The 23,868-nt window shown below is 34.5% G+C and overlaps 1 protein-coding gene across 3 annotated transcripts in view; it reads left to right on the top strand.

Annotated features, from left to right (window-relative positions):
- Window positions 1-23,868, top strand: part of Phf14 (PHD finger protein 14) — a 115,262-nt gene that overhangs the window by 55,278 nt on the left and 36,116 nt on the right. Inside the window, exon 17 of one of the 3 annotated variants that reach the window (XM_013352446.2) lies at window positions 17,972-22,624. The exons of the other annotated variants lie outside the window; for them this stretch is intronic. Within the exon in view, the coding sequence (XP_013207900.1) occupies window positions 17,972-17,984 (13 nt within the window). The 3' untranslated portion in view covers window positions 17,985-22,624. Of the gene's footprint in view, window positions 1-17,971; window positions 22,625-23,868 lie in introns of those variants that run through there. 3 annotated transcript variants of the gene reach the window in all.

Here is a 23,868-nt window from a genome sequence, read left to right on the forward strand (position 1 = left end):
AACTGTGTTTAGCAAGTCTATATTCGGTTAACTGGGGAAAAAGAAAGTAAAATTTCAGAAAGAATGAACTTAAACTTGATAAAACACATATTTGTCTTGTATGAGTTAGTATTTACTTTTAAAATGCTGTCATGTGTTTCAGTCCCTCAGAATATAATTTCTGTTTGTGTTAATTCAAAATTATAAGTAATTGAATATAAAATAGAAAGTTATCAGGCTTTTTGGTTTTTTGCTTTTTACTGATGAAGAATAGAAGAAAGTAAAAATGCCACTGAAAAAGTAAAACATTAGGAAACTGTTACTAGCTAATATTTCTTTGAAGCAATTCCTTACCTTGTAGGAACAATTTCCTTGTACGAACTTGTAAAGATTAACTCCGTTTTATGGCTCAGTTCTCCCAAGTTTAAGAAATACATAGGAATACTTGTCTTCTTATTATAATTTTTGAAGACTATCAAAAGTGATCTCCTAAGCATAAATACAACATAGTGTGTACATATTACTATGAACATTTTTTCAAATGGCAGCCTCATATAATTAACAGAATTTAAGCAAAGGTAACTTCCTGGGGGCTGGAGGTAAAGTGGGAGAGATGGATGAGCTTGAGATTGTGTAAGATTTAGTGCTGGTGACTGTCCCACAGCTGTTTGCACCCATACAAGACTATCCTATCCTACTCTTGGAGATACTCCATTGGGTCCAATGCATTTACTTTAGGATCACTAGATTTTTATAGGGATGTGTTATTTTTGGATATATTTAACATTAGAAATGAAAACCATTTTTATTTCAAAAACGACTTTATTCTAGTGCAGTTCCAAACGTTGTCTTTTAAAAAAATAGGTTTTAGCCGGGTGATGGTGGCGTACGCCTTTAATCCCAGCACTCGGGAGGCAGAGGCAGGCGGATCTCTGTGAGTTCGAGACCAGCCTGGTCTACAGAGCTAGTTCCAGGACAGGCTCCAAAGCCACAGAGAAACCCTGTCTCAAAAAACCAAAATAAATAAATAAATTAATTAAATAAATAAATAATAAAAAATAGGTTTCATATTTTTCTAGAGTTGATAAGATTTTTGAGCTATATACCTTGTTTATTTCATGACTTTCTATTATAAACTTTTTATTCCTAATCACATTATTGCAATATGCAGTATCTGAAATTTTGTCAGTCTCTTGGAAGGCAAAAATATATATGTTTTTGTAGAACTGATGAAAAAGTAGCTTTTTTGGGTTTACCTTATTAAGAGAAGAGAGCATAAATTACCTGTAATTATGGAACAGAAATTGATAAAGAAGCAGTTAAGATGTTTTCATTAATATTTTGAGATTAAGGTGGGTATGATGTAATATCACAAATGCTTTTAGTTGTAATGTTATTTTTATTGTACAAAATATGTTCAGATTAGGCACTACTGTTCTTGGATTGAAATTTTTATGTAGAATTCCATCTGCTTAGTAAATTAATTTTATACTAATATATGTTAGTTTGCCTGGTGTCTCATTTATTTTATAATTGTCACCATTATTGTTTGAAAAGGCCTGCAGAATCATTTTTGTGATCATATTGTACCTTTATCATGCATACTTTCTATTTTCAACTCTAATTTTAGCATATTCAATTTATTATTTGAATACATATTAATTTGTTTATTTGTAATCATTGGTATCGAACCATGGCTTCATTAATGATCTTTTAAATATGTCCTTATTTTTTATAAAAATATACTTAAGAGCAGGGAGCTAAATCAGTAGAGTATGTGCCATACTAACACAGCAAAATTAAGTTGGATTTGTGATATTCAAAAAGGCTGGGTGTGGGGTTGTGCAGGATTTTGCATATAATCCTTTGACAGGGAGGAAGAGACAGGCAGGTCTGGGAGCTCACTGACTTACTGTTGCTATAACTTTACCACAGGACTTCAGATCTCAGTGCAAAACATTGTCTCAAATAAATAAACAGACAAACAAGTGTAAACCAAAGTAGACAGCAGGTCTCCTGACAAACAGCACTCACGCTTGGCTTACCTGCATATACACATCCAAACATCCACACGCAAACTTACGTGCATCACTCCAACATACATATACAAAACATCTCTCAGTGCCTCATTAGACATGATATTTCTCATTGTATTTGTTTTAGATTTTCCTGTAAAGCTTAAGTGCCTTGGGATCTTCATATTATTTTACTGAATGTAGTTTGTTATTTTCTCAAGTTCCTATGAACTAACATCCATAACTCTGTAGGGTCGGTTGCTTTGAATTTGAAACGATACCTCTTTGTAATTCAGGCTGTGCACTAAAGTCCTTCACGTTTATTTTCTGTTCTCAGTGTTAATGTTTTAATGTTGAGTTTTTATTTATAATTTTTCAGGTTATTTCATATTTGCAGTTTATCAGTCAGCCATAATTAGTTGATCCCAGCTGTTATTTCCTGCTTTGTCTGTAAATTTTTCTCAGGTGTTGGACAAATTACTTAGCATTTTTGTGCTTTAGTTTTTCCCCTCTATTGTAGTTGAACAGAATTGTACTTTGCTTTAGGTATCTTGTGATTAAGTACTAAATGGTTGCAAAATTCTATGTAGCTATTAAGACAGTAATCTAGTATAGCATTGCAAAGGATGTTTATGTGAGTGTTGTTAATGAGCAGATGCATTTTCAGTGGTATTTCTGAAAATATGTATAAATATCAGAAATTATACATACTCTAGTTTTGTTCAAAAACATTTATAGAATATGGGGGACAAAAAGAAGTTTAGAATTTGTCATTATGTATTTTCTAAAATGATTAGATTAAAATAATTTCACCAGATGAGAGAAATATGAAAATTATCAAGATCTTTAAAATATTTAACTTATCTTTAAAGCAATATTATGGAATTGGAATTTTTTAAACAATACTTCCATTTTACCATCTTTTTTTTTTTTTTGTTGTTGTTGTTGCATGGTTTCTCTTAGCTTTCGAGCCTGTCCTGGAACTAGCTCTCGTAGACCAGGCTGGCCTTTAAACTTAAAAATTACCTGAGAACTTGCTCATTAAAACTATATTCCTTTATGTTCTCAAAAATGTTCTGTTTAAATGCTAAAGGCCTACATGAGGCTTGTTAAAATTGTGGTATCTCTCTAAGCATATATCTGCCTTGATAATGTTCTATATTTACCTTGCCCACTTCCCAGTAATTAATTTGCTTTTATTTCCATCTATTATGCTCAGAAATTCTTGATAAGTGAATCATAGATACTTAATAAGCTTCATATAAGTATTGGCTCTTTTAAATAAAATCTCTATGATTATAAATGAATCTAAAAGCAAATTGGGTCACGATATAAAAATACATATTTAGTAGATACGTTTCAAAGGCTTGGTAGTGGAGACATGCTTTTCAGTAGATGAAGTACAGTGAACACTTGTATGTGCATGAGATAAGGAAAGAAACCTGATGCATCCATACAAGAGTGGACATGTTGTAATCCTTGTATTTCAAAGTATTTGATTCTTCAAAAGATAAACTTTAGAGCCAAGAAAGTATATCTTCTCCATGAACTTTTTACTCTTCTATCAAACTGAGAGCAAGATGAACTATACGCCTCAAAATTAGCATTAATTAGGTAAACACAATATGACAGAGAGAGAGAGAGGGAGAGAGAGAGCGAGCACAAAAGTTTCTACAAAAAAAAGTTTCTTATCTGTGTGTTTTCTTAAGCTGGTACTTTTTATTTTATTTTTCATATAGTTGTTAATCAGAAGCATAAGGATAGAAGACAACCTGACACTATTTCAGTTTTACAGCTAATTCTCTACTCTTAAATGTATGCTGGAATTTCATTTGAGTAAGTGGCAGCTTATATTGATAGTGGACCATTTTGGCTACAAAGTTAGAATGTTAGCATGGTGCCTAAATAATGCTATGAGCACTTTTATTTCTTTCAGATTTTAAATGTCTTGCTTCTAGATACTTTTTCTTAATCTAAATTTGATTGTATCATATACTATTAGGGACACCAGAATTTATGTATAATACATTTTTACTTCAAATATTAATCTCTAATGAGTCTTAAGTTTTTAAATTTTTAATTAAGTTTTTTTGTCCTAACTAGTGTGGAGGACGGTAAATTTCCTTTATCATAATTGAGTTTTTCTCTCAGAGATTTGTTTTGACTGATAGTGAAGCTAACTTTGGCTGTCATTTAGTTATTATTTTCAAAGATATTTTTCCCTGTTCCCTCCTGGTACATACTAGGAAACTGCCTACATCTGAGTTACAGCCTCAGCCCTATACCATGCTCAGTATTTTCATGTCACTTAATACCACTAAAGCTGGATTACTCAAATTACTTTAAAAAATATAATTTGCTTTTGTTTCCTTTAAGGAAAGGCAGAATTACATTTCGTAGAATTCTTAATTTTACTTTGTTTTGATTGTAGACGTGCTCCATTACTGACTTGTTAGAAACCTCTAATACAGAAATTACTATTTTTCTGAATGACTGTGTATTGTATGTACAATGTGCTCATGAGGAAGCATGGGCTTGCTTGTGCTGGCAGACGCTCTGTGAGCTCAGAACTCAGTCAGCCCCAGACTCCCATCTTTCTTTGTTGTTGTTGTTTATGTTGAAACTGTCTCAGTGTTTTAACAAATTATGTTATTAAATTTGACAACGTATTATATAAAAGGCACAAGTTTCATAGCAAGATCCCTCTCATAACTCATAGCCTAAAACTGTCATTTGCTTCACTCTTTTAACAGAGTTCATATCAGAGGGGAAGAAAAATCCCATAGTCCAAATCTAGGCTGAATCATAAGGAATTGTTTGCATTTAAGCAAAGGTTTATAATTATGACCACATTGTAACTTTATTTTCTTGTATTTTTACCTTTTGATATGTGGAACGTGGTAGGGTGAGTTTGAGACAGGGTGGCCTTGGCCGGCCTGGGAATGTAGACCAGATGGGCCTTAAATAGACAGTGATTCTTGTTTTGCTTCTAGTTCCTGTTTGGTGAAACTGATAGGTGTGTGCAACTGTGCCCAACAATACTTGATTTTTATGTTGTCATTATCTTTAAAACAACTTTAGACCGCATTTTGAGTATCTCCCCTTTATGTTGCTTTATAATTGATGGATTAAGCCTCTTCAAATGGAAGGCAGTTTTCTAGCCTCTCTTGTGTCTCATTATTCTACGACAATAGAAACAGATCATAAAAGTCAGTCAGACCTTTGATGAGTAAGCAGCTGTCTTGTTTATACACCTCTTTTGGGTTCTGATTTTTACCCCTTAAGTTTTCAGCCCCTCAAATATCCATATTAATTTATTTTTATTTTTAAAACAAGATCTATTGCTATGTAGCTGTGCCTGACTTTTATTGAAAACTGAAGGTTCTTTCTACATTTTGGGAGGCAGTATTGTGAATTGAATGATTTATAATCAGTCACCCTGTTGGCTTTAACCCTATGTTTATTTGTAACTTCTCAACTTTGCCTTCATCTCCTCTTGATTTAATTTTCTGTTAAGACTAATAGATAATAACGCCTGCTATGTAGGTTGTCTGGAACAATAAATGTGATGATATAACACATGATTAGGAAATGGCAGATGTCGCACATATACAAAGAATTACTATAATAAAACATGTACTTTTTGCATGATCTCACATTCTACATGTTCATCTTAGCTGCCCAGTAAGGTAGGCAGTTATTGCCACTGACTTGGTCTTGGTGAGAAACTAAGGCGCAAAGTCAGGTTACTTCCCAGAAGTTGTATAACTAAAAAGTAATGAATTCGAACTTGCACCGTCTGGCTCCAAATTCCAAAATGCTGGGTACTTTACATTTCAGTTCACTGTTGCTTAAAACTTGTCCAAGCATGTAGCAGAAACTCTTAATCCTAGCATGTGAGAGTCCGAGGCAAGAGGATCAACAAGACAACAAGAGTGCTGTCTAAGTTACATACCCACATAGTGATTCTCTGTCTCCAAACAAACAAAAAAACTGGGCTTTGATAAATATATTTGTTACAGGCTAGGAGATGGTACTCATTTCATGCTGATTTTGATTTTTTTTATTTGCTTGCTTACTAGACTATTTTTTTCAGTTAAGTGAGTGCTAGAACCTTATGCTTTTAAGCATTGTTGTTTTTTAGTTCAGCATTTATTAAAATAGTCTAACTGTTTGTTTAACTTTATATGTCATTGTGTTACTCTTTACCTGTATTTTATATTGAATAGGGAACACAGCACTAATGATGGGAATGGGGCTTTACTGTGCTTCTCTGGGAACTTGATATTTGAGAAGCTAGTTACATATTAGAAAACTTTAAGGTTCATCGTCATTTCCAAAGTCAACTAATATAATTACATTGTACTTGTAGTATATGCAATTAAATTTCACATGCATACATCCTTAGCTCGCTTATATAACATACACATTTAATGTCATCTAATTTATTAAAATTGCTGTTTGGGAAATTTTTCACTTTCTAAAGTTTTAGTAATGTGAATTATGTTCACATTTAAAAATACTCTGTGGTTCTTTTGTATTAGGAATAAAACATCATTGCTGTATGTTAAAGAAACTTGAATATAATGCTGAGCTTTAGAGAGGGAAATAATTAGTTGCTACTTTATGCAAAACAAGTTTACTCAAGAGTTTAGTGTCACTATTTTCATTTTATAAGTGAACTTTGCAGATCAGATGTACCTAAGAAAAGTTGGTCTTGCGAGGGGAGAAGGGAAGGTGGAGGAGAAATTGAGGGAACGGGATAGTGAGTTGAAAAAAAGGACAGAATTGAGAGCAAGGAAAGAGATATTTTGATTGCGCTCTGGAGTCAAATTAAGCTCTTCATTTTTGAACATTTTTGAACAGCAAGTACTTTACCGAGTGAGTTACCTGCCCTACCCCAAAAAATTGATTTGAAAATACCCTTTAAGTCTCACATTCCATAATTTTGTAATATTGTGTGTAAGGAAGAGAAATTTGGATATACAAAATGTTACTCAGCTGTAAGAAATTCTGAATACAAAAAAATTTTGGTGATTACTATTTAATATTATCAACTCATAATATTTTTTCTCATTTTGATCTTATATATTTTACAGACTATATTTTGTCAAAAGTCTGAGCTAATTATGTAGAACTTTAAGACAATTCTGAAGCCATTTCTGACAACTCTCAGTACTCCCCACCTCCCCTGGGAACCAAGGACTTCACAGCTATGCATGCACGTACTGAGATGTTGGGAACTTTCCATCTCCCTGAATAGGGGCAAGATAACCCTTAGGTGTTGACTCAGTTACTGATGTTTTCACTTAGTCCCTGGGAAGGGGCAAAGTGACCCTCAGAAGTTTCCCTTTACCTCATCTGATCTGGCAACCACTCTCCAGCCAATTATTGGTAATAGCCTTTTTGAATAAGCCAATCATAATAGTTAAAAAACAACCCCCAGACACCCCTTCCTTCTGTATTTTTTCCCTTTAAAATAGCTTGTACCAGACATTCAGGGTCTTCTAGCCTCCCAACTGCTGGAAGACCCTGTCATGACAGAATTGATAAAATCCTCATGCTTTTACATCAGCTGTGATATGAGAGATGGTCTTGTGGGGCGACTCCTCCTCCTCGGTGATTGGACGCCCTGGTCCAACAATTATAAGGCATTTGCTTCTTATTTATTGTTAATAAAAAGGTTTGTAGTAGAATTTTGCTTTAACTTGACAAGCTGTCATCTTTGTTGAAAACAAAATAAGCTGATTTTTAAAAACACAATGAAATGTTTATAGATAAACATGAATTACGTTATCTGATTAGGCGTTGCATATCTTTTATTGCCTGTTTTGCTACGACTTTACTGGGTGACATGAGATTGCTCTTCATTTTAGTTCTTAACGATGGAACAGTTTCCAGAAACAATTACAGAATTAGCTTTTCATACTATAGTACATCTAATATAATTTAAAGATAAATATAGGCGGCCCCTGTATACAGCAGTTACCTTTGTGAAAAGAGCTCCCTCGTATTTTGTTCTTGTTTTCTAGAGTGACCTCGCGTTTTATTAAGAAAAGGCATAACCCAGTATTGGGCGGGTGCTGTAAGGCGGCTCAGTAGGTTCACCACTGCTTGTAAACAGCAGTTATTCTCAATCACAGCCTTACTTTCAGCCAGATAACCACCAAAGTCACTGCTCTGTGCTTTTCTGAAAATGCCATAATCCTTCACATGCCACATTAAATTGAGAGAGACCCATCAGTGCCTGCACAGTTATGTGAAAGGATGAGCATGAACTGAGTGAGATGTTCTGGAAGAGCAGTAACCTTTCCCTGGATGTGTGCGTTTCCCATTACATTTTTGACACAAAATGTTGCAAAATGATTTAATGGTGGCATTTTGTTTTGCTGACTTTCCTTTTTTTCATTAAAAAGAAACCAAAGTTAGGTTAGAAATGTAGGGGAAGAGTAACCAAGCACTGAATTTTATAAGAATCTGTTTTCAAAGTCAGTTAATAAAAATATTTAGAAATGTGCATTTCCCCCTTTTATATTGTATGTTAGCTTTACCAAACAGAATCATTACCTCAGTTGTATTGTCCAGGTTGCCTTTTCTACCATTGTTTCTCTCTCTCTCTCTCTCTCTTTCTTTCTTTCTTCCTTTTTTGTCAGAGACCAGCTTCATCAAAAATATCACTTACTAGGGTAGGGGCATGGGGATTAGAAAAATAAGTGAAGAGAAGGAATGTGCCAGTGAAAAAAACAAACAGAAACATGTGATAGTACTGGGAGGGAGTTCCAGTGAATACTCAAGTCACCTGTGTTTAGTTTCCATTTGCTTAAAATACTCCAAAAGGTAGGAGTGAGAAAAAAGCTGCATTAGCATGATACAAGGAAATGGACATACCAGTTGAAGGTTGTGGGCTACATTCTTAGTTACACATTTTATTGCTCTAACAACAAGTAATGCACACACTCTAGACCAAAACAAGAAAAGAGAGCAGTGAGTGTAAAGATTTCAGTAAGTGAAGGAGAGGGAGTGATTTATGTAATTGGTGGAAAGTGACTGAATCCTATTGATTCCATCCTGCCTAGGCTGCCTTTTGTCTTCAGATGTGTTGATCTGATTCACTGAGCCATTATAGGGATACCCTGACAATTTCATTTGAAGCAAACCTCTTCCCTGTGATGTTCTTTGTAGAGAATATATTTAAAGTATTGCTTCCTTGTAGTTTATCAGTTATCATAGAGCTCAACTGGTTGTGACTTACAGACTATGTCACACTTATTATCCTTGACATTGTGCATTAATTTAGCACTTAAAATGATTAACACACACAATGAGTACCTGAATGACTGCACACTAAAATCTTAAGGTTATAATTTCAGTAGTGTAGTTGTGAGCCTCTTGTTGGGGAAGAGAGGCCACTTGTTGGTTCCCAGCTGTCTGGCTAGCTTAGATCCAAAATAATCACACAGAAACTATATTAATTATATCACTGCTTGGCCCATTAGCTTTAGCTTCTTATTGGCTAACTTTATATTAATTTAACCCATTTCTATTAATCTGTATATCGCTACGTGGCTGTGGCTTACCAGGTAAAATTCTTAGTGTCTGTCTCCAGCGGCCCAATGGCTTCTTCCTACTCCACCTTTTTCCTCCCATGCTATAGGCCAAGCCAGTTTTTTTTATTCATTAACCAATAAAATCAACACATAGACAGAAAGACTTCTCTCACCAGCCTCTTTAACTTACCTCTCTTCAATTTACCATAGTTTTTAAGATGAAATGTCTCAAGTATTTTAGAAATATGGAAATATAAAAATACAATATTTAAAAAAGATGGAAAAAAAACTAGGTCATTAAACTTTAAATATTTTCATAAACCTTTTTTCTTTCTTTTATCAAAGAACTAAAATATGGGTAAAATAAAAGAAACTTTGATTAAATATTAGGATACAGTTGTCAAGGATAAATTTAAATATAATAATGAATTTGTGTAACTAAAACAAGGTACTGTCTGAAGAAGAGATAATAAAGTCTAAAAATCATGGTTTAATTTTCTGAAACCATTACAGACAGGGTTGCCAGTTGGTCATCATATTTTCTGTAAAAACTTATATTAAATCATTTTTAAGTGGCTGTGTAAAACTCCATGTATCTAAAATATTAATAGATAAAGGTTTACTTATCAAGTCTGCCATATGTTAATAGAAGCACTACAGCAACCCACTAGAGCTCCTAGAACACGGCAGATTTGCTGTGCTCTGTCCACAGCTCGGAGCAGTGCACCTCATTAAATGCCTTTGCACACAAGAAAAAAAACAACAACAAAAATCAGTTCCATTTTTCCTCAAAGTAGAAACATCAGACACCCATTACCTTTAAAAGGACTTTGGAAGGTAGGTGAAAATACATTTGGTAGTAGTCACTGATGATAAAGGCCATGGTGGTCAATATCCGTGAAGAAGGTATGGATGCTTCTTGAATTTGTTAGTTTCTGTTGGTTTTTCTTGTGAGGGCCCTTGAGTTCTTTATATATGTTGGATATTAGCTCTCTATTGCATGTATAGATAGTAAAAATCTTTTCTCATTCTATAGGCTGCCTCTTTGTACAAATGAAGGTGTCCTTTGGCATGCTTCAGCTTTCCAGGTTTTGGAAGTCTGTTTATTAATTGTTCTTAGTACCTGTGGTAGCAGTGTACTGTTCAGAAAATCTTTTCTTGTGCCAGTGAGTTAAGGGTTGTTCTCTACTATCTTTTCTATCTGCTTCAATGTATCTGTTTTATGTAGAGGTCCCTGATCCATTTGGAGTTGAGTTTTGTGCAGGTTGATAAGTATGGATCTATTTGAATTCTCCTACATGCAAACCATCTAGTTTGACAAGCACCAGTTTTAAAGATGCTATCCTTTTTTCTAGTGTGTATTTCTGGCAAAAATTAGCTGTCTACGGGTATGTGGGTTTATGCCTAGGTCTTCATTTCAACGTTATTGAACAATGTGTTTGTTTTGTACCAATACTATTATGTTTTTATTACTATTACTCCATTTGGGATGGGGAGACCACCAGCAGTTCTTTTATTATTTGAACTTGTTTTAGCTATCCTGTTTTGTGTGTGTATATATGTGTGGTGTGTGTCTCCATTTAAAACTGAAGATTTTCTCTTCAAGATATATAAAGATTGTGTTGGAATTTTGATGGGGATTGTATTAAACCTGTAGATTGTTTTTGTTAGGCTGGCCAGTTTTACTATACCAATCTTACTGATGCATGTCCATGAGCGTTCTTTCCCTCTTTTGATCTCTTCTTCATGTTCTTTCTTTACTCTCTTACTTTTTTTTAACGTTCTAAGTATTTGACTTGTTTGATTAGAGTTATCAGATGTTATTTTATATTATCTGACGCTATTGTGAAAAGTTTTATTTCCCCAATTTTTTTCAGTCCATTTGTCATGTGTATACAGGAGGGCTACTGAGTTTTGTGAGAAAATTTTATATTCAGAAACTTTGCTAAAAGTGTTTTTCAGCTGTAGGAGTTTCCAGATGGAAGGTTTAGGGTTACTGATATATGCTGCATGTCATCTGTAAATATCAATCTTTGACTTCCTTCTTTCAGTTGGTAGCCCTTGATCTCTTTTAGTTATCTTGTTGCTGTAGCTAATACTTCAAGTACTATGTTGAGTAGATATGGCGAGAGTGCACAACCTTGTGTTGTGCCCAATTTTATTTTATTTTATTTTTTTTAATTTATTTATTTATTAAGGATTTCTGCCTCCTCCCCGCCACCGCCTCCCATTTCCCTCCCCCTCCCCTGCTCAAGTCCCTCTCCCTCATCAGCTCGAAGAGCAATCAGGGTTCCCTGACCTGTGGGAAGTCCAAGGACCACCCACCTCCATCCAGGTCTAGTAAGGTGAGCATCCAAACTGCCTAGGCTCCCCCAAAGCCAGTACGTGCAGTAGGATCAAAATCCCATTGCCATTGTTCTTGAAGTTCTCAGTAGTCCTCATTTAGTGAATGCTTTGAGCTTCTCTCCATTTAACTTGTTGGCTACAGCTTTGATATAAATTGCCTTTATTCTGTTGAGCTGATCTTAAAACTTCTACCTAGAAATTCCTAAAACTGATAAATTATTTAAAAGCAATGAGTAGAAACATGTTTTAAAGTTTTGTTCAAACTATCAAAAATGCAATGAATATTTGTGTGTGTGTATATATAATACACATATATGTATACATAAATTTACACAATATATACAATATATGTACATACATCTGTGTGTTACTAGTATTTGGAGAAGAATTTGTTTGTTTTTAATATTCACTGCATGTATCAAATTCTTTTAAGCTATATATGTGTTTACACTCAATCTTGTATATATTAATATATATTATGTATTTTAAATAAATACAAAATAATATAAATATGTATTATATCTCCTCCTCTGTCTATTCATGCTGCCCTTCCTTAATTAAAGTCTGCTTCTCGAGTTTTTGCCATTCCTTCTCATAGCACTGTGTCCAACTTTGTGTCTTTAGTAGTGTTACTCTTTCCACCTCAAAGGTCCTTTATATTTTCCTGGATTCTGCAATTGTTACAGGTTATATATATACACCTAAAGATTTACATCAAGGATCCACAAATAAGAGAGAATATATGGCGTTTGTCTTTCAAGGTCTGTGTTATGTAGTATAACTTTTTCTAGCTCCATTTGCTTATCTGCTATTTTTATGATTTCATTTTCTTTACAGGTATGTGCAATTCTGTTGTATATACGTACCATATTTTCATTATTCATTTATTGAAAGATATTTAGTTTTTTTATTTCTTTAATATTTTGAGTAAAATAGCAATGAACATATGGCTACAGCAGTTATCTGTGAAGTAGGATGGCAAGTTATTTGGACATATGTCAAGGAGTGATGTGTGTGACTCACATGAAAGATCATATCTACTTTATCTGATAATTCTGCACACTGGTTTTCATAGTGACTGAACACTGGAGAAAAGAACATCTTGACCAAATGGTGCTGGATGTCCATATATAGACGAACAAAGTTAGACCTGTATCTAGTATCATGTATAATAATAAACTCCAAATGGATCAAAGACGTTAGGTGAAACCCAAAGTGCTGACATCGGTAGAAGAAAACATACGCAGTACCCTACAAAATATAGATGTGGAGAAAGGACTTTTGAATAGAATTCCATTCACCCCAGAATTAAGACCAACAGTTCACAAATGGCACCTCAGAAAACTGAAGAGTTTCTGTACAGCAAGTGAAGACGAAGTCCACAGAGTGGGCAAGAATTTTTGCCAGCTGCACATCTGATAGAGGACCTATATTCAGAATACACAAAGTACTAAAAAGAGAAAAATAAGAGAAACAAATGGAAGGAAGGGAGGGAAGGATGGAAAGAGGGAAGGAAGGAAGGAAGGAAGGGAGGGAGGAAGGAAGGAAGGAAGGAAGGAAGGAAGAAAAAAAGAAAGAAACAAAAACAAGTCAAAGAATCTAGTGACCCAACTAAAAAGTGGTCTCTGGATTTGAACAGACAGTTCTCTTCAAAGAAATAAAGATGGCTAAAACATCTCAGAAAATGTTGAACATACTTAGTAATTGCAAATTAAAAACACTTTGATATTTCCTCTTATGCCAGTGAAAATAGTCAAGAGTAGCAAACAGCTGACGGCGATGCTGACTGAGATGTTGGGGGAGGGGACTATCATTCACTGTTGGTTAGTTTTGGCTGTCAGTATGGAGAACACTTCCATTCTGACTGCTAGTCTTTGCCCGAGTTCAGTGACTCTGTGATACCATTTCCTATAACCTCTGGGCCTTTCTTTTGCCCAATAAAATATTCAGGATTTAAGTTCTGTGTATTGGAATTATTGAGGAAATTTCCCAAGTGTCTTAGCTGCTGTGCAGATAGGTCATGTGGTCTCCTTTGCCATCCCTCACCAGACCAGCAGTTCTTCACTGTACTCTCTAAATGTTGTTATTCCTAAGCTTCTTGAATGTTTTTGGACAATTTAGAACAAAAGAAAGCTTATAGCACAGAAGAGTGCAAAGTTTAGTAGTGGGTTCTTTTCATTGCTCAGTTTTTCAACATCCCTTCCACTAGGATTTTTTCTTTGTTGCTTTTAATTTGCCTTGCTTTGTGGAAAGTAATGCTTTGTTGTTTAAAGTCAACATCTTTAGAATTAAAGTTATGTTTAGTGGTGCATCATGAAAGGGCTAGATTCTGAAGAAGGAGTTAGGAAGTCAGCGGAATTTCCTAAAGGAATCCTTACACTTAAAAGTAATTTTTAAAGGCTGTGTTTCTATTAATAAGATTGGGAAAGGACTGTTCCAGTTCCAGACATTCGCAGTTGGATATGAAAGCTGCCACTGCATTGTTCTTTTAAGGCTTCTAAAAATGTTTGAGCTAAAAGCAAAATGTTCACTTACCATGTCTTTCCCTTCTAATGCTCCTAATTGACTTGAATTTGGTTTGAATTTGAATATTGTTAGACACATACAGGGTTAACCTACTTCGTTATGTATGTAATATTTGCAGTATTACTTAATTTTGTTATATACTCTTATCATTTTAATGATTCCAGTATAGATTTAAATTATACAGGAAATCTAAACCTTTAGGTAAATTTGTGTGGCCCATATTTTTAATTTACCAATATTTATATCTAATTTTTCATGATTGTATGAGTGATGGTAAAGTAGGCACATATGAAAATCACAGAAGCTTGTGTATGGCTTACATACACATAATAGCTTTACTAGTGAAATATGTTATTCCTGGGATAGATTGTAAATAGGAAAAAAATATTGTTTTCAGGCACATTTAACAGTGAAATATTTGTTTTATTCATTTATTTATTTATCTATTCAATGAGATTGATTTTGAATTGTAAACTTATTTTTATTTGTGGTGTATTTATATTGTTAACTTTCATAAGACTATTATATATTACATATATCAATGACTATATGAATCATATAGCAAATGTGGTTCTCCTTAGGTCTGGAGAGATCTCAGTAAAATGCTTCTTATGTAAGGATCAGAACCTGAGTTCCAGTCCTCAGCAGCCATACACAAACTAGTGTGGTGGGGTGTGCCTGTAATATGAGCCCCAGAAGCCAGAAACAGGGCCGGCCAGGCACTTCCTGGCCAGCCAGCTTGTATGAATAAGTGAACAACAGGTTTAATGAGAAACTCCGTCGTCTCAAGACATATTCAAACATGCAGAATGGAATCTCTAAACAGTTCTGTTACTGACAAGATTCATGACCTTGAATTCAGTTACTTCTAGTCATTTTCTCTTCTGTACAATGAAAGTTTCAACCTTCTTATTTTCAATCTTTGAAACATTTATAATTTAGAGATTCAAAAATGAAATAATATCCAGGTCTGCAAAGAATCTGGAAGTGTATAGCCTCACCATTCATTTAGGACTTGCATTGTCTCCCAGCATTGACTAAGCATGAGAAAACAAACTGTTTGAAAAGGGTATTCAAACCTCTGTGTGAAGCAGCTTAGTCAGAAGTGGACAGTTTCTGTCCAAGTGAGCCACCAGGCCTTAAAACTATCAGTCATCAGAACCCTGAAATAAGTATTGCCTACCTTGTAGTATTAGAACCCAACTACATCGTTTTCTTGGTTTTATTAATTTCATTTATAAAAATTTAATAATCTATTTTATGTTATTCATATAGCATGAGTTTTAATTTCTATTGGTTTTGTGTTTTGCTGCATAAAGTACATCATATTAATCATGCAAGAGGTGAAAGGAATGTGACCAAAGGAGAAGGCACTCGGTGGGGTTGAGGGAGAATTGTGCTTTCGAGAAAATGATATATTGTAACAGGTACAAAGGAATGTTCCTTCCAAATATGTTTGACCTGGAAATTATAGTAATTCCATATAGATTCTCTGTCCATGACTCTGTTCTCTGCATGGACTGTGCCCATCAGATCTTGTAAGACTTGGGATGGGCATACCTTCTTTTAGATATAAGTGATTTGTGCCATGGAAGGAACAAACAGTGTGAAGTTGGATTAATCCAAGTATATAGTAAAAGTACAATGTATGAATTGTTATATATTAAAACTTCTTTTCCAGAAGCAGGTTTGTAGTGTTTGACAGGTCTGCTGGTTTTTATGCCATTTCCCGAACTCATTGTGTTCCTGTCATGTTGCTAGTACTTTCCATATCTCTTTGAATCTTCACAGCAACCATATATATGATACAGATAGAAGATAGAAACTACTTTCATTCCTATTCTGTGAGTGAGGAAATGAAGAATCTTCCTAAGATCACATACTTAAAGCATGACTGAAGTGCATATTGTATATAAGCATCTTAATTATCATCTCTGACTTAGCCAAGCATGGTGGATACTTCTTATGCTACCAGAGCTAATACAAACTGCAGAACACCAGTGGTTCTTTAAGAATACTTTGCGGTTCATCCACCAGTGAAATTCTTTAAGAATACTTTTTCTGCTGAGCGTAGTGCGTGCCTTTAATCCCAGCACTCGAAAGGCGGAGGCAGGCAGATCTCTTTGAGTTTGAGGCCAGCTTGGACTACAAGAGCTAGTTCCAGGACAGGCTCCAAAGCTACAGAGAAAACCTGTCTCGAAAAACAACAACAACAAAATTGCTATGTTGATTTCAAAGGAAACTTACTAATTACAAGTAAAGTAGCTTCTGGGTAAAACATGATCTTTGATATAAAACATTACAGTCTTTTATCTTGTCATATTAGCGCTGAAGACAAGTTATACTACTTATTCTGGCATTTAGACTTAAAATATTAGATGAAATGTAGTATTAAAGGAAATATTTGGATTAACATTTGGTTTTCCCACAGCTAATATTAAACTCGAATTGAATTAGAGTTTTAACTGGATTTTCTTGATGTGTTATGTATCCATATTCAAAGGACTATGACAAGTAGTTATCGATTTCTTTTCAGTTAACTGTTAGTTGCCATTATTTTGCGCATAGCTGAGAGTTATATATATTTACATTATGAATGGTTACTTCCACTAGAATGTATTTTCCCAGTACTGCTTAATGTTCAAACAAAGTAGCCACCAGATTCCCAGTGTGCCGTTCACATGGAGACAGGATTTTCTCTTTGGCCAGAGTCCAGCTCTTGCTATCGCTTCCCATATGTTGATAAGTACAGAATTTCTCTTAGCATTGTTTCCCATTATATTCCTTTCCTTGTAGAAGGAGTTTCGTTTTCACTTTCTTTGTCTCTGGTGAGTTTGGCTTGGTAGCTCTCCTCAGCACTGCTTTATTTCTCCATGTGCCTCTTTTCACTTTCTTGTTTCTCAGTGGAACTTAGAAGCATTAAACACATCCTTCTAATGGTTAAATGAAAATGAGCCTTTTATGATGTGTAACTATTTAGCAATTTTGTGTCATCTATACAGTTCTAAATATGTGAAGAAATGGTAAACTTCTGTTTCTACCATTGTTAAAAAATAACATCACTTCTAACCTCTAAGCCCTTAAGATTTCTCCCCTCAAAATCAAGACAGAAAGTTTGCAAATAATGTTAGCCATGCATTTTTAATAGTCTTTTTCCAAGGAAGCCAGTGGAGGGATGAGATGTAGTTGCATGTTTCCTCAGGCATTGTAAAATTGCCATTCTCAGGGATGTAAGCAGCACACTGCTATTTTTAAATATAGTAATTGATTAAATACATTTTCCTTTATGTTTAAGCCATTCTTTTATACAGTAGATTTATTTTGATAATCATAACTATTACCAGTAGCACAAGAAGAGGCAACTCAGTGTTCAAAAGATAAAATATTCACTTGTAATCAGTGAGAACCTGCCCAAGACCATGGTATTTAGAGTGAGGATTTCTGTCTCTTGGTTATTTGAATCTACTGTGGTGTTATTAGCATGTTTCATAGGACATAGTGCAGAGCTGCTGTGATCTTTAAATGTTAATGCTGTTTTCTTATCACTTTACTGTGTAGATACCCTTCATGAGACCCAACTCTGCCACAGCTCATCCTCGGAGGCAATCCCGGAAACCTCTTTTATAAGTGTGATTTAAAAAATGTGGATAAAACTCTCAATAGAGCATATAACTAAAGGAGAACAGCTATCTTGTCCTTCCCATAAGCTTATCACTGCAAAAAAGTGCTTTTGCTCGTCAGGTTTGGATAGAATGTAATTGATTGGTCTGTTATATGGCTAGACAAGGCAGTTAATTGCCTGTGGATTTTTTTCTATTTTCTTCTTTCTCCCCTTCTCCTTTTCTTTTCTTTCCTATTTCTTTTCTTTTCTTTTTTTTTTTGTAACAATACTCAGAAACAGTTGGTGTACGCATTATTAAAAACTACAGTGGGTAATGTCTTGTCAAATATGTTTTAGTGGGTAAATGTCTTTCCCTCTTGCTTCTTTGGCACACGACGATACAGTATTTGGACTCAATGAAGACTGAAGGAAGCCAGTGGGACTTACATGCTCTGTGCTTCCCTGTGCTTGAACAATTATCTCCGTTATTTGTTTGTAAAAGGACAATGCTTGCCACTCATCTGCAAGTCTGTATCAACTTATTTTCTTCATGTATTCACACATGAAAGAAATTCTGCAATGAGAACAACTCTAGATTCAAATTTAATATTATTCCTATTTGTGATATTCAGCAAAAGTGAAAGACTGGTGAAGAGTACGACTTTCTGCTGTTGAGTAGTACGAAAGCAATTGCTATTAGCATGGACGTTTTATAACTAGAACTTAAGCTCAAGTAAACGTACTATACTATCTGTGTTAGTCTGTAGGTACTCTTCTCAGAAGTTACCACATTCATTCCTTATTGTTTTATTTGATACGAACTCTGTGTGCTCCATATAGTTTTACTTTTTTGAACTCAAATGCGAATCTGTGAAATGAGGGAGATACAGAGCTTGTTGACTATACAACCCGCCTGCTGAGAGATCTTCACAGCACCTGTGTCTCCCCAGAGGTGTACTGAGCTTACCTTTGACCTTCATGCTTTACTGGCCCAGTTCTCAGTCAACGGCAGAAATACTTTGAATATTGTACCACTAAATCTTGAACTGATTTAGAAGAGACTGCTGAAATTGAAATGTACATACACATGTAAATTGTCAAATTGTCTCTCGGAATTCCATTATTTATCATTGTGGGTTTGGATCTTTCCAGGTTTCGGGGCATTTGGAATAGTTTAAACTGTAGGAATAGAATAGACAATGCTATAGTTAGCCAACGTATGTGTAATGTAAAGTCGGTGTCTCTAGTAATCAGTAGTAATAGGAACCATATCATTGGATAAAATGTTTATTGCACATGTAGGAAATAATATATAAATATGCTATTTATTTATTGGCAGATCTTATGGCACTGGAAAAAATGTCCATAATCCTTAGGAAAAGCATTATGCTTTCTTTAAGTATAAGGAAGAACCAACTGTCATTACTTAATTTATGGAAAAGTTGATGAACTCCAGCAAATTTTATAAAAAAAATGACAGTGGCAGATTAGCATTTTTCAAATGAACTGTGCTTTAGCCCAACTGTCTTTTAGTATAAGGCAAGAAAACATTAATGGATATTTTTTAACTTAGCGTTTTTTTCTCCCTCTTACAGGTTTCTGGGTTTTTTATTTTCCTGAAAAATCATAGGTAGTGTAGTTGCAATGACAGTGTTAACCACAAGCCCTTTCACATTGGTTAAACTGTAAAATGTCTAATTAACGTCTTCATATTTTAGTTTTCAGTGGTAGATTTTGCTCTTCCAAGTTTGGTAAACAACCCATGTTACATGTTTTTCACATGTTACAAATAGAAGTTGCACAGTTCCAACATGATAGATTCTTAAGAGTCTCCATCTTCTGAAGAGAATAGAATGAAATGTTTTCCTTAGTAAACAGTAGAAAGTTAACTTTTGCCCATTGCTATTAAAGTTAAAATTATTATTTATCTAAGAAAATATTTCAAAATGATTTATATCTCATAAATATGAATAAAAGGATGACAGCTCAGGTATTCGACAGTTATTTGCTACAGAATAGGAACTGGAAGAAGCATTGCAAAAGCAGGAAGGCTCTGGGAGAATACTTACTTGGTAAAATGTGTATAAGCATGAGGACCAGTACTCAGTGAACAGCCAGGTGTACTGGCTCACTCCCCTAATCTTAGAGAGTGCTGAGGCAGGAGGTTCTCTGTGGCTTACTGGTCAGCCACTGTGCAGACTGGGCAAGTACCAGGCAAATGAGAGACCTTAGCTCAAAACACATAGTTGACAATTCTGAAGCAGGAAGGCGGACCAGCACACACCACGGGTATATATACACACACATACACACACACGCACACACCAATCTACTACACAGTATTGGGAAGGAAATTAAATGCCTCTAAATACACAACGGATGATGTGGTAGTGATAAATCAGAATCACAGAAAGCATTTGTTGAGACTTTGTTGGCTATCATTGTCTCCTTGCCCTTTTGTTCCACCAGAACTTCTGTTCTCTTTGCCTCTCTGAAGTTTTTAATCCTGTAGTTTTCTGATAAGATGCAAAAATATGAATTTGTAACAGGTTCAAAATAATGTTGATTCAACTAGTCAGGGACATTACTTTGAGAACAATTAATGTAGTTATTTGTTTAAAATCATATATAATCAGTATTGATTAATAATGAGTATGGATGTCTTTAAGGGGCTCAGATTTCTCAAAATATTTGTTTCCAGACAGAAGGTTTGTAGAAAAGTAATTTCTTCCTGAACACATAAGATGCAGCTTCCTTCATTTTTAAAAATTCATTTAAATATTTATTTCACAAATAGAGCAATACTCTATGCCCAAAATATCATTGACTTTTTGCTTTTTGTTTTTTCTTAAAAGTTAGGATTATGTAGGATATGAAAATAATATTTGAGTTATAAATTTGGATATTTATGCATCACTTATGTATCATTGTAGTTGTGTTTCCTTAATGTTTACCCACTATTATATGTGGCATAACAATAGATGTCTGACAGAAAATATTTTTTTGTTGCCCTACTTCCTGGTTTGTACATCCTATTTCTTAGTGAAACACTTTCTAAGGTCTCAAAGTTAAATAAACACACACATCATTGATATGTTTTACTTAACTCACAGTATGGAAATATTTCACCAAAATCTGTTTAGGAATTCAGGACTTTGTAATATATTAGAACATTAACAGTTTTCAAAATATTTTTAGCTTCTGAAATTATTTTTGACTAGTGAAAACATATGGACTGATATTGACAAGATATATGAAGGCAGAATTTATCCATATAGGCTGAACCATTGCTTTGTAAATTTAGATAACAGTAAGGATTGTAAAAAAAAAAAATCAGAGAATGGTTTTACAAGTGATTTTTTTTTTAATTAAAAAAATGTAGGTTTCTTTCCTGTAGTGATTACCCTAAGGTGTTGTGTAGACCTGCATTGAGATTGACTGCTGTTCAGGTACATAAGTTGTAATGAAATTGAATATTCACACTGGGGTGGGTAACTAAAATGAGGCCAACCCCTAGCCATTATCTCATTTACCTGATTTACATCGTAGACTCAGGATCTACACTATTGATTGGAGTATAATTAGTTAATTATGAACGGGGAAATACACAAGTTTTGTGGCGCTTGAACACAGCAGGTTATAATGCTAAAATATTTTCAAGGGCATTAGCAGATGTAGATCAGTTTATTAAAGAACAAAGCAGACGTGTTTCAGGTATGGAAATGTCGAATCATTCTCTCATGCTGTGAAGAGATACTTGGCCTTATTGTGTATTTTCATAGGAATTGCCTTGTTTCATGTTCTGTTTTTAGGTTTTATTGTTGGTTTTTTATTTCACTTTTAAAATTACAAGCTGGCTGTTGGCAGGTATAGACAATGAACTGAATCCACTCTTTAAGTGTTCTTGAATTGGGCTTTTCCTAAATAGTGTCAATTTGTCTATAGTCACCTGTAATGAAAAATTATAGTCTATCCTACCACCCCCTCTTTCACTGTTGTCTGTGAGAGAAATCCCCAGTAGCACTAATGAAATAGGTTCACGTGGTCCACATTGGTTTGAAATTTGTGAAATATTATTTAAAATACATTTTCTAGTCAATTTGTATAGAAAAATGTTTGTGTAGTGGCTTACACTAAAATTGTTAAATGTTATAAAGGATAAAATATTGTAGTTATAAGTCTTACACTGTTGATAGAAGAGTTTTGTGACTGTTCATATTATTTAAAATTTTTAAGGGGCCTCAGTATATATTCAAGCTATTAAGACATTTAATTGAAAGGATTGGTCACTGTTCACTGAAATAACCTATCATTATAGTTGCTAAATTTGAGTTTGAATTGCTAGTAAGGTTTTATTTAAGCAGTGTTAATATTCAAAACTAATTGATAGGAAAGTCAGAACTCCTCACCCCATCTGTTCTCTTTATACTCTTATTTCTAAGTGAAAAATGTAATGTTATGTAGTTTTACAGACAGTTCTTTATCCATCATTGTATAGACTAGAAAGGAATGCTGACTTGTTGGGGGAGGTTGCTTGTTCATTTCCCAGCCGCCCAGACTCCCAAAATAATCACACAGAAACTTTATTATTTGAATCACTGCTTGGCCAATCACTTAAGCATATTGCTAGCTATCTCTTATATCTTTGGTTAACCCCTTTCTGTTATTTTGTATTTTACCATGAGGGTCATGGCCTACTGGCAAGGTTTCAACTGGCAGCTCACATCTTTCCCCTCTGGAGGCTGCATGGTGTCTCCTGACTTCGAGGTCTTTCTCCCAGCATTCAGTTTAGTTTTCCCGCCTAGCTCCACTCTTCCCAGTCATTGGCCAAAAGCTGCTTTTTTATTCATTAACCAATAAAAGCAGCATACATACAGAAGAACTTCCCACACCCCTGAGTACTGTGGTTATTAAGGTAAAAAAATATCTACAATGATCAACACCAGTGTGATCCTACAACAGAACATTTCTTTTAAAGTCTGAGCTACAGATTTTGTTCTTTCCAAGGCCAGTTTATCATGTAGTCTTAGACTGTTTGCTTAGGAGATGTACTCACTTATTTCCTCTAGTTATTTTTAAGTAGTTACTTAGTGTGTGCCCCAAATGAACTTATTAATTGGAAATTAAGAAAGGTAAATAAATCCTTTAGGGCAGTAGTCCTCAACCTTCCTAATGCTGTGACCATTTAATACAGTTCTTCATGTTGTGGTGACCTCCAGTCATAAATTTATTTTTGTTGCTACTTCATAACTGTATCTTGCTACTGTTAGGAGTCATAATGTAAATATCTGTGTTTTTCAGTGGTCTTAGACGACCCCTGTGAGAGGGTCATTTGATTACTAAAGGGGTCATGACCCACAGGTTGAGAACCACTGCTTTAGCGCTTTGACTGACTTGCCTTTAGGTACAAGAGAAAATAAATCAGTTACATAATTTTTGTTTACGCATTGTCAATGGTCACTCAACACCCAACCTAATGCTTGTGTGGATCTTAGCACTTATAAAGATCAATCATTTTCTCTGCTTTGTCTAGGGTGCTATACTTAATCATAATGCTAAGTAAGTATTTTAATACAAATAGAGCTGTGTTTCTTTAATCTCTATGTTTTGCTAAATCAGTTTGTAAAAGACCACATAGAGCTTCTCTGTCATTAGTATCTGTATATCAAATATGAATGTAGTATGTAGGAAGTTGTATTTCATAGGTACATAAGTAATTAGTTTTTGTTTTACATTATAAATTGGCTTTGTTTAATTTCATTAAGCTGTAAATTTTAGGATAGTCTGTAGTCTAATGTTCACAATATTTATTAGATGCTTTAAACATACTTTAAATGTTGGGTTTATATTTTAT

This window comes from Microtus ochrogaster, linkage group LG10, assembly GCF_000317375.1.
Source record: "Microtus ochrogaster isolate Prairie Vole_2 linkage group LG10, MicOch1.0, whole genome shotgun sequence".
NCBI lineage: Eukaryota > Metazoa > Chordata > Mammalia > Rodentia > Cricetidae > Microtus > Microtus ochrogaster.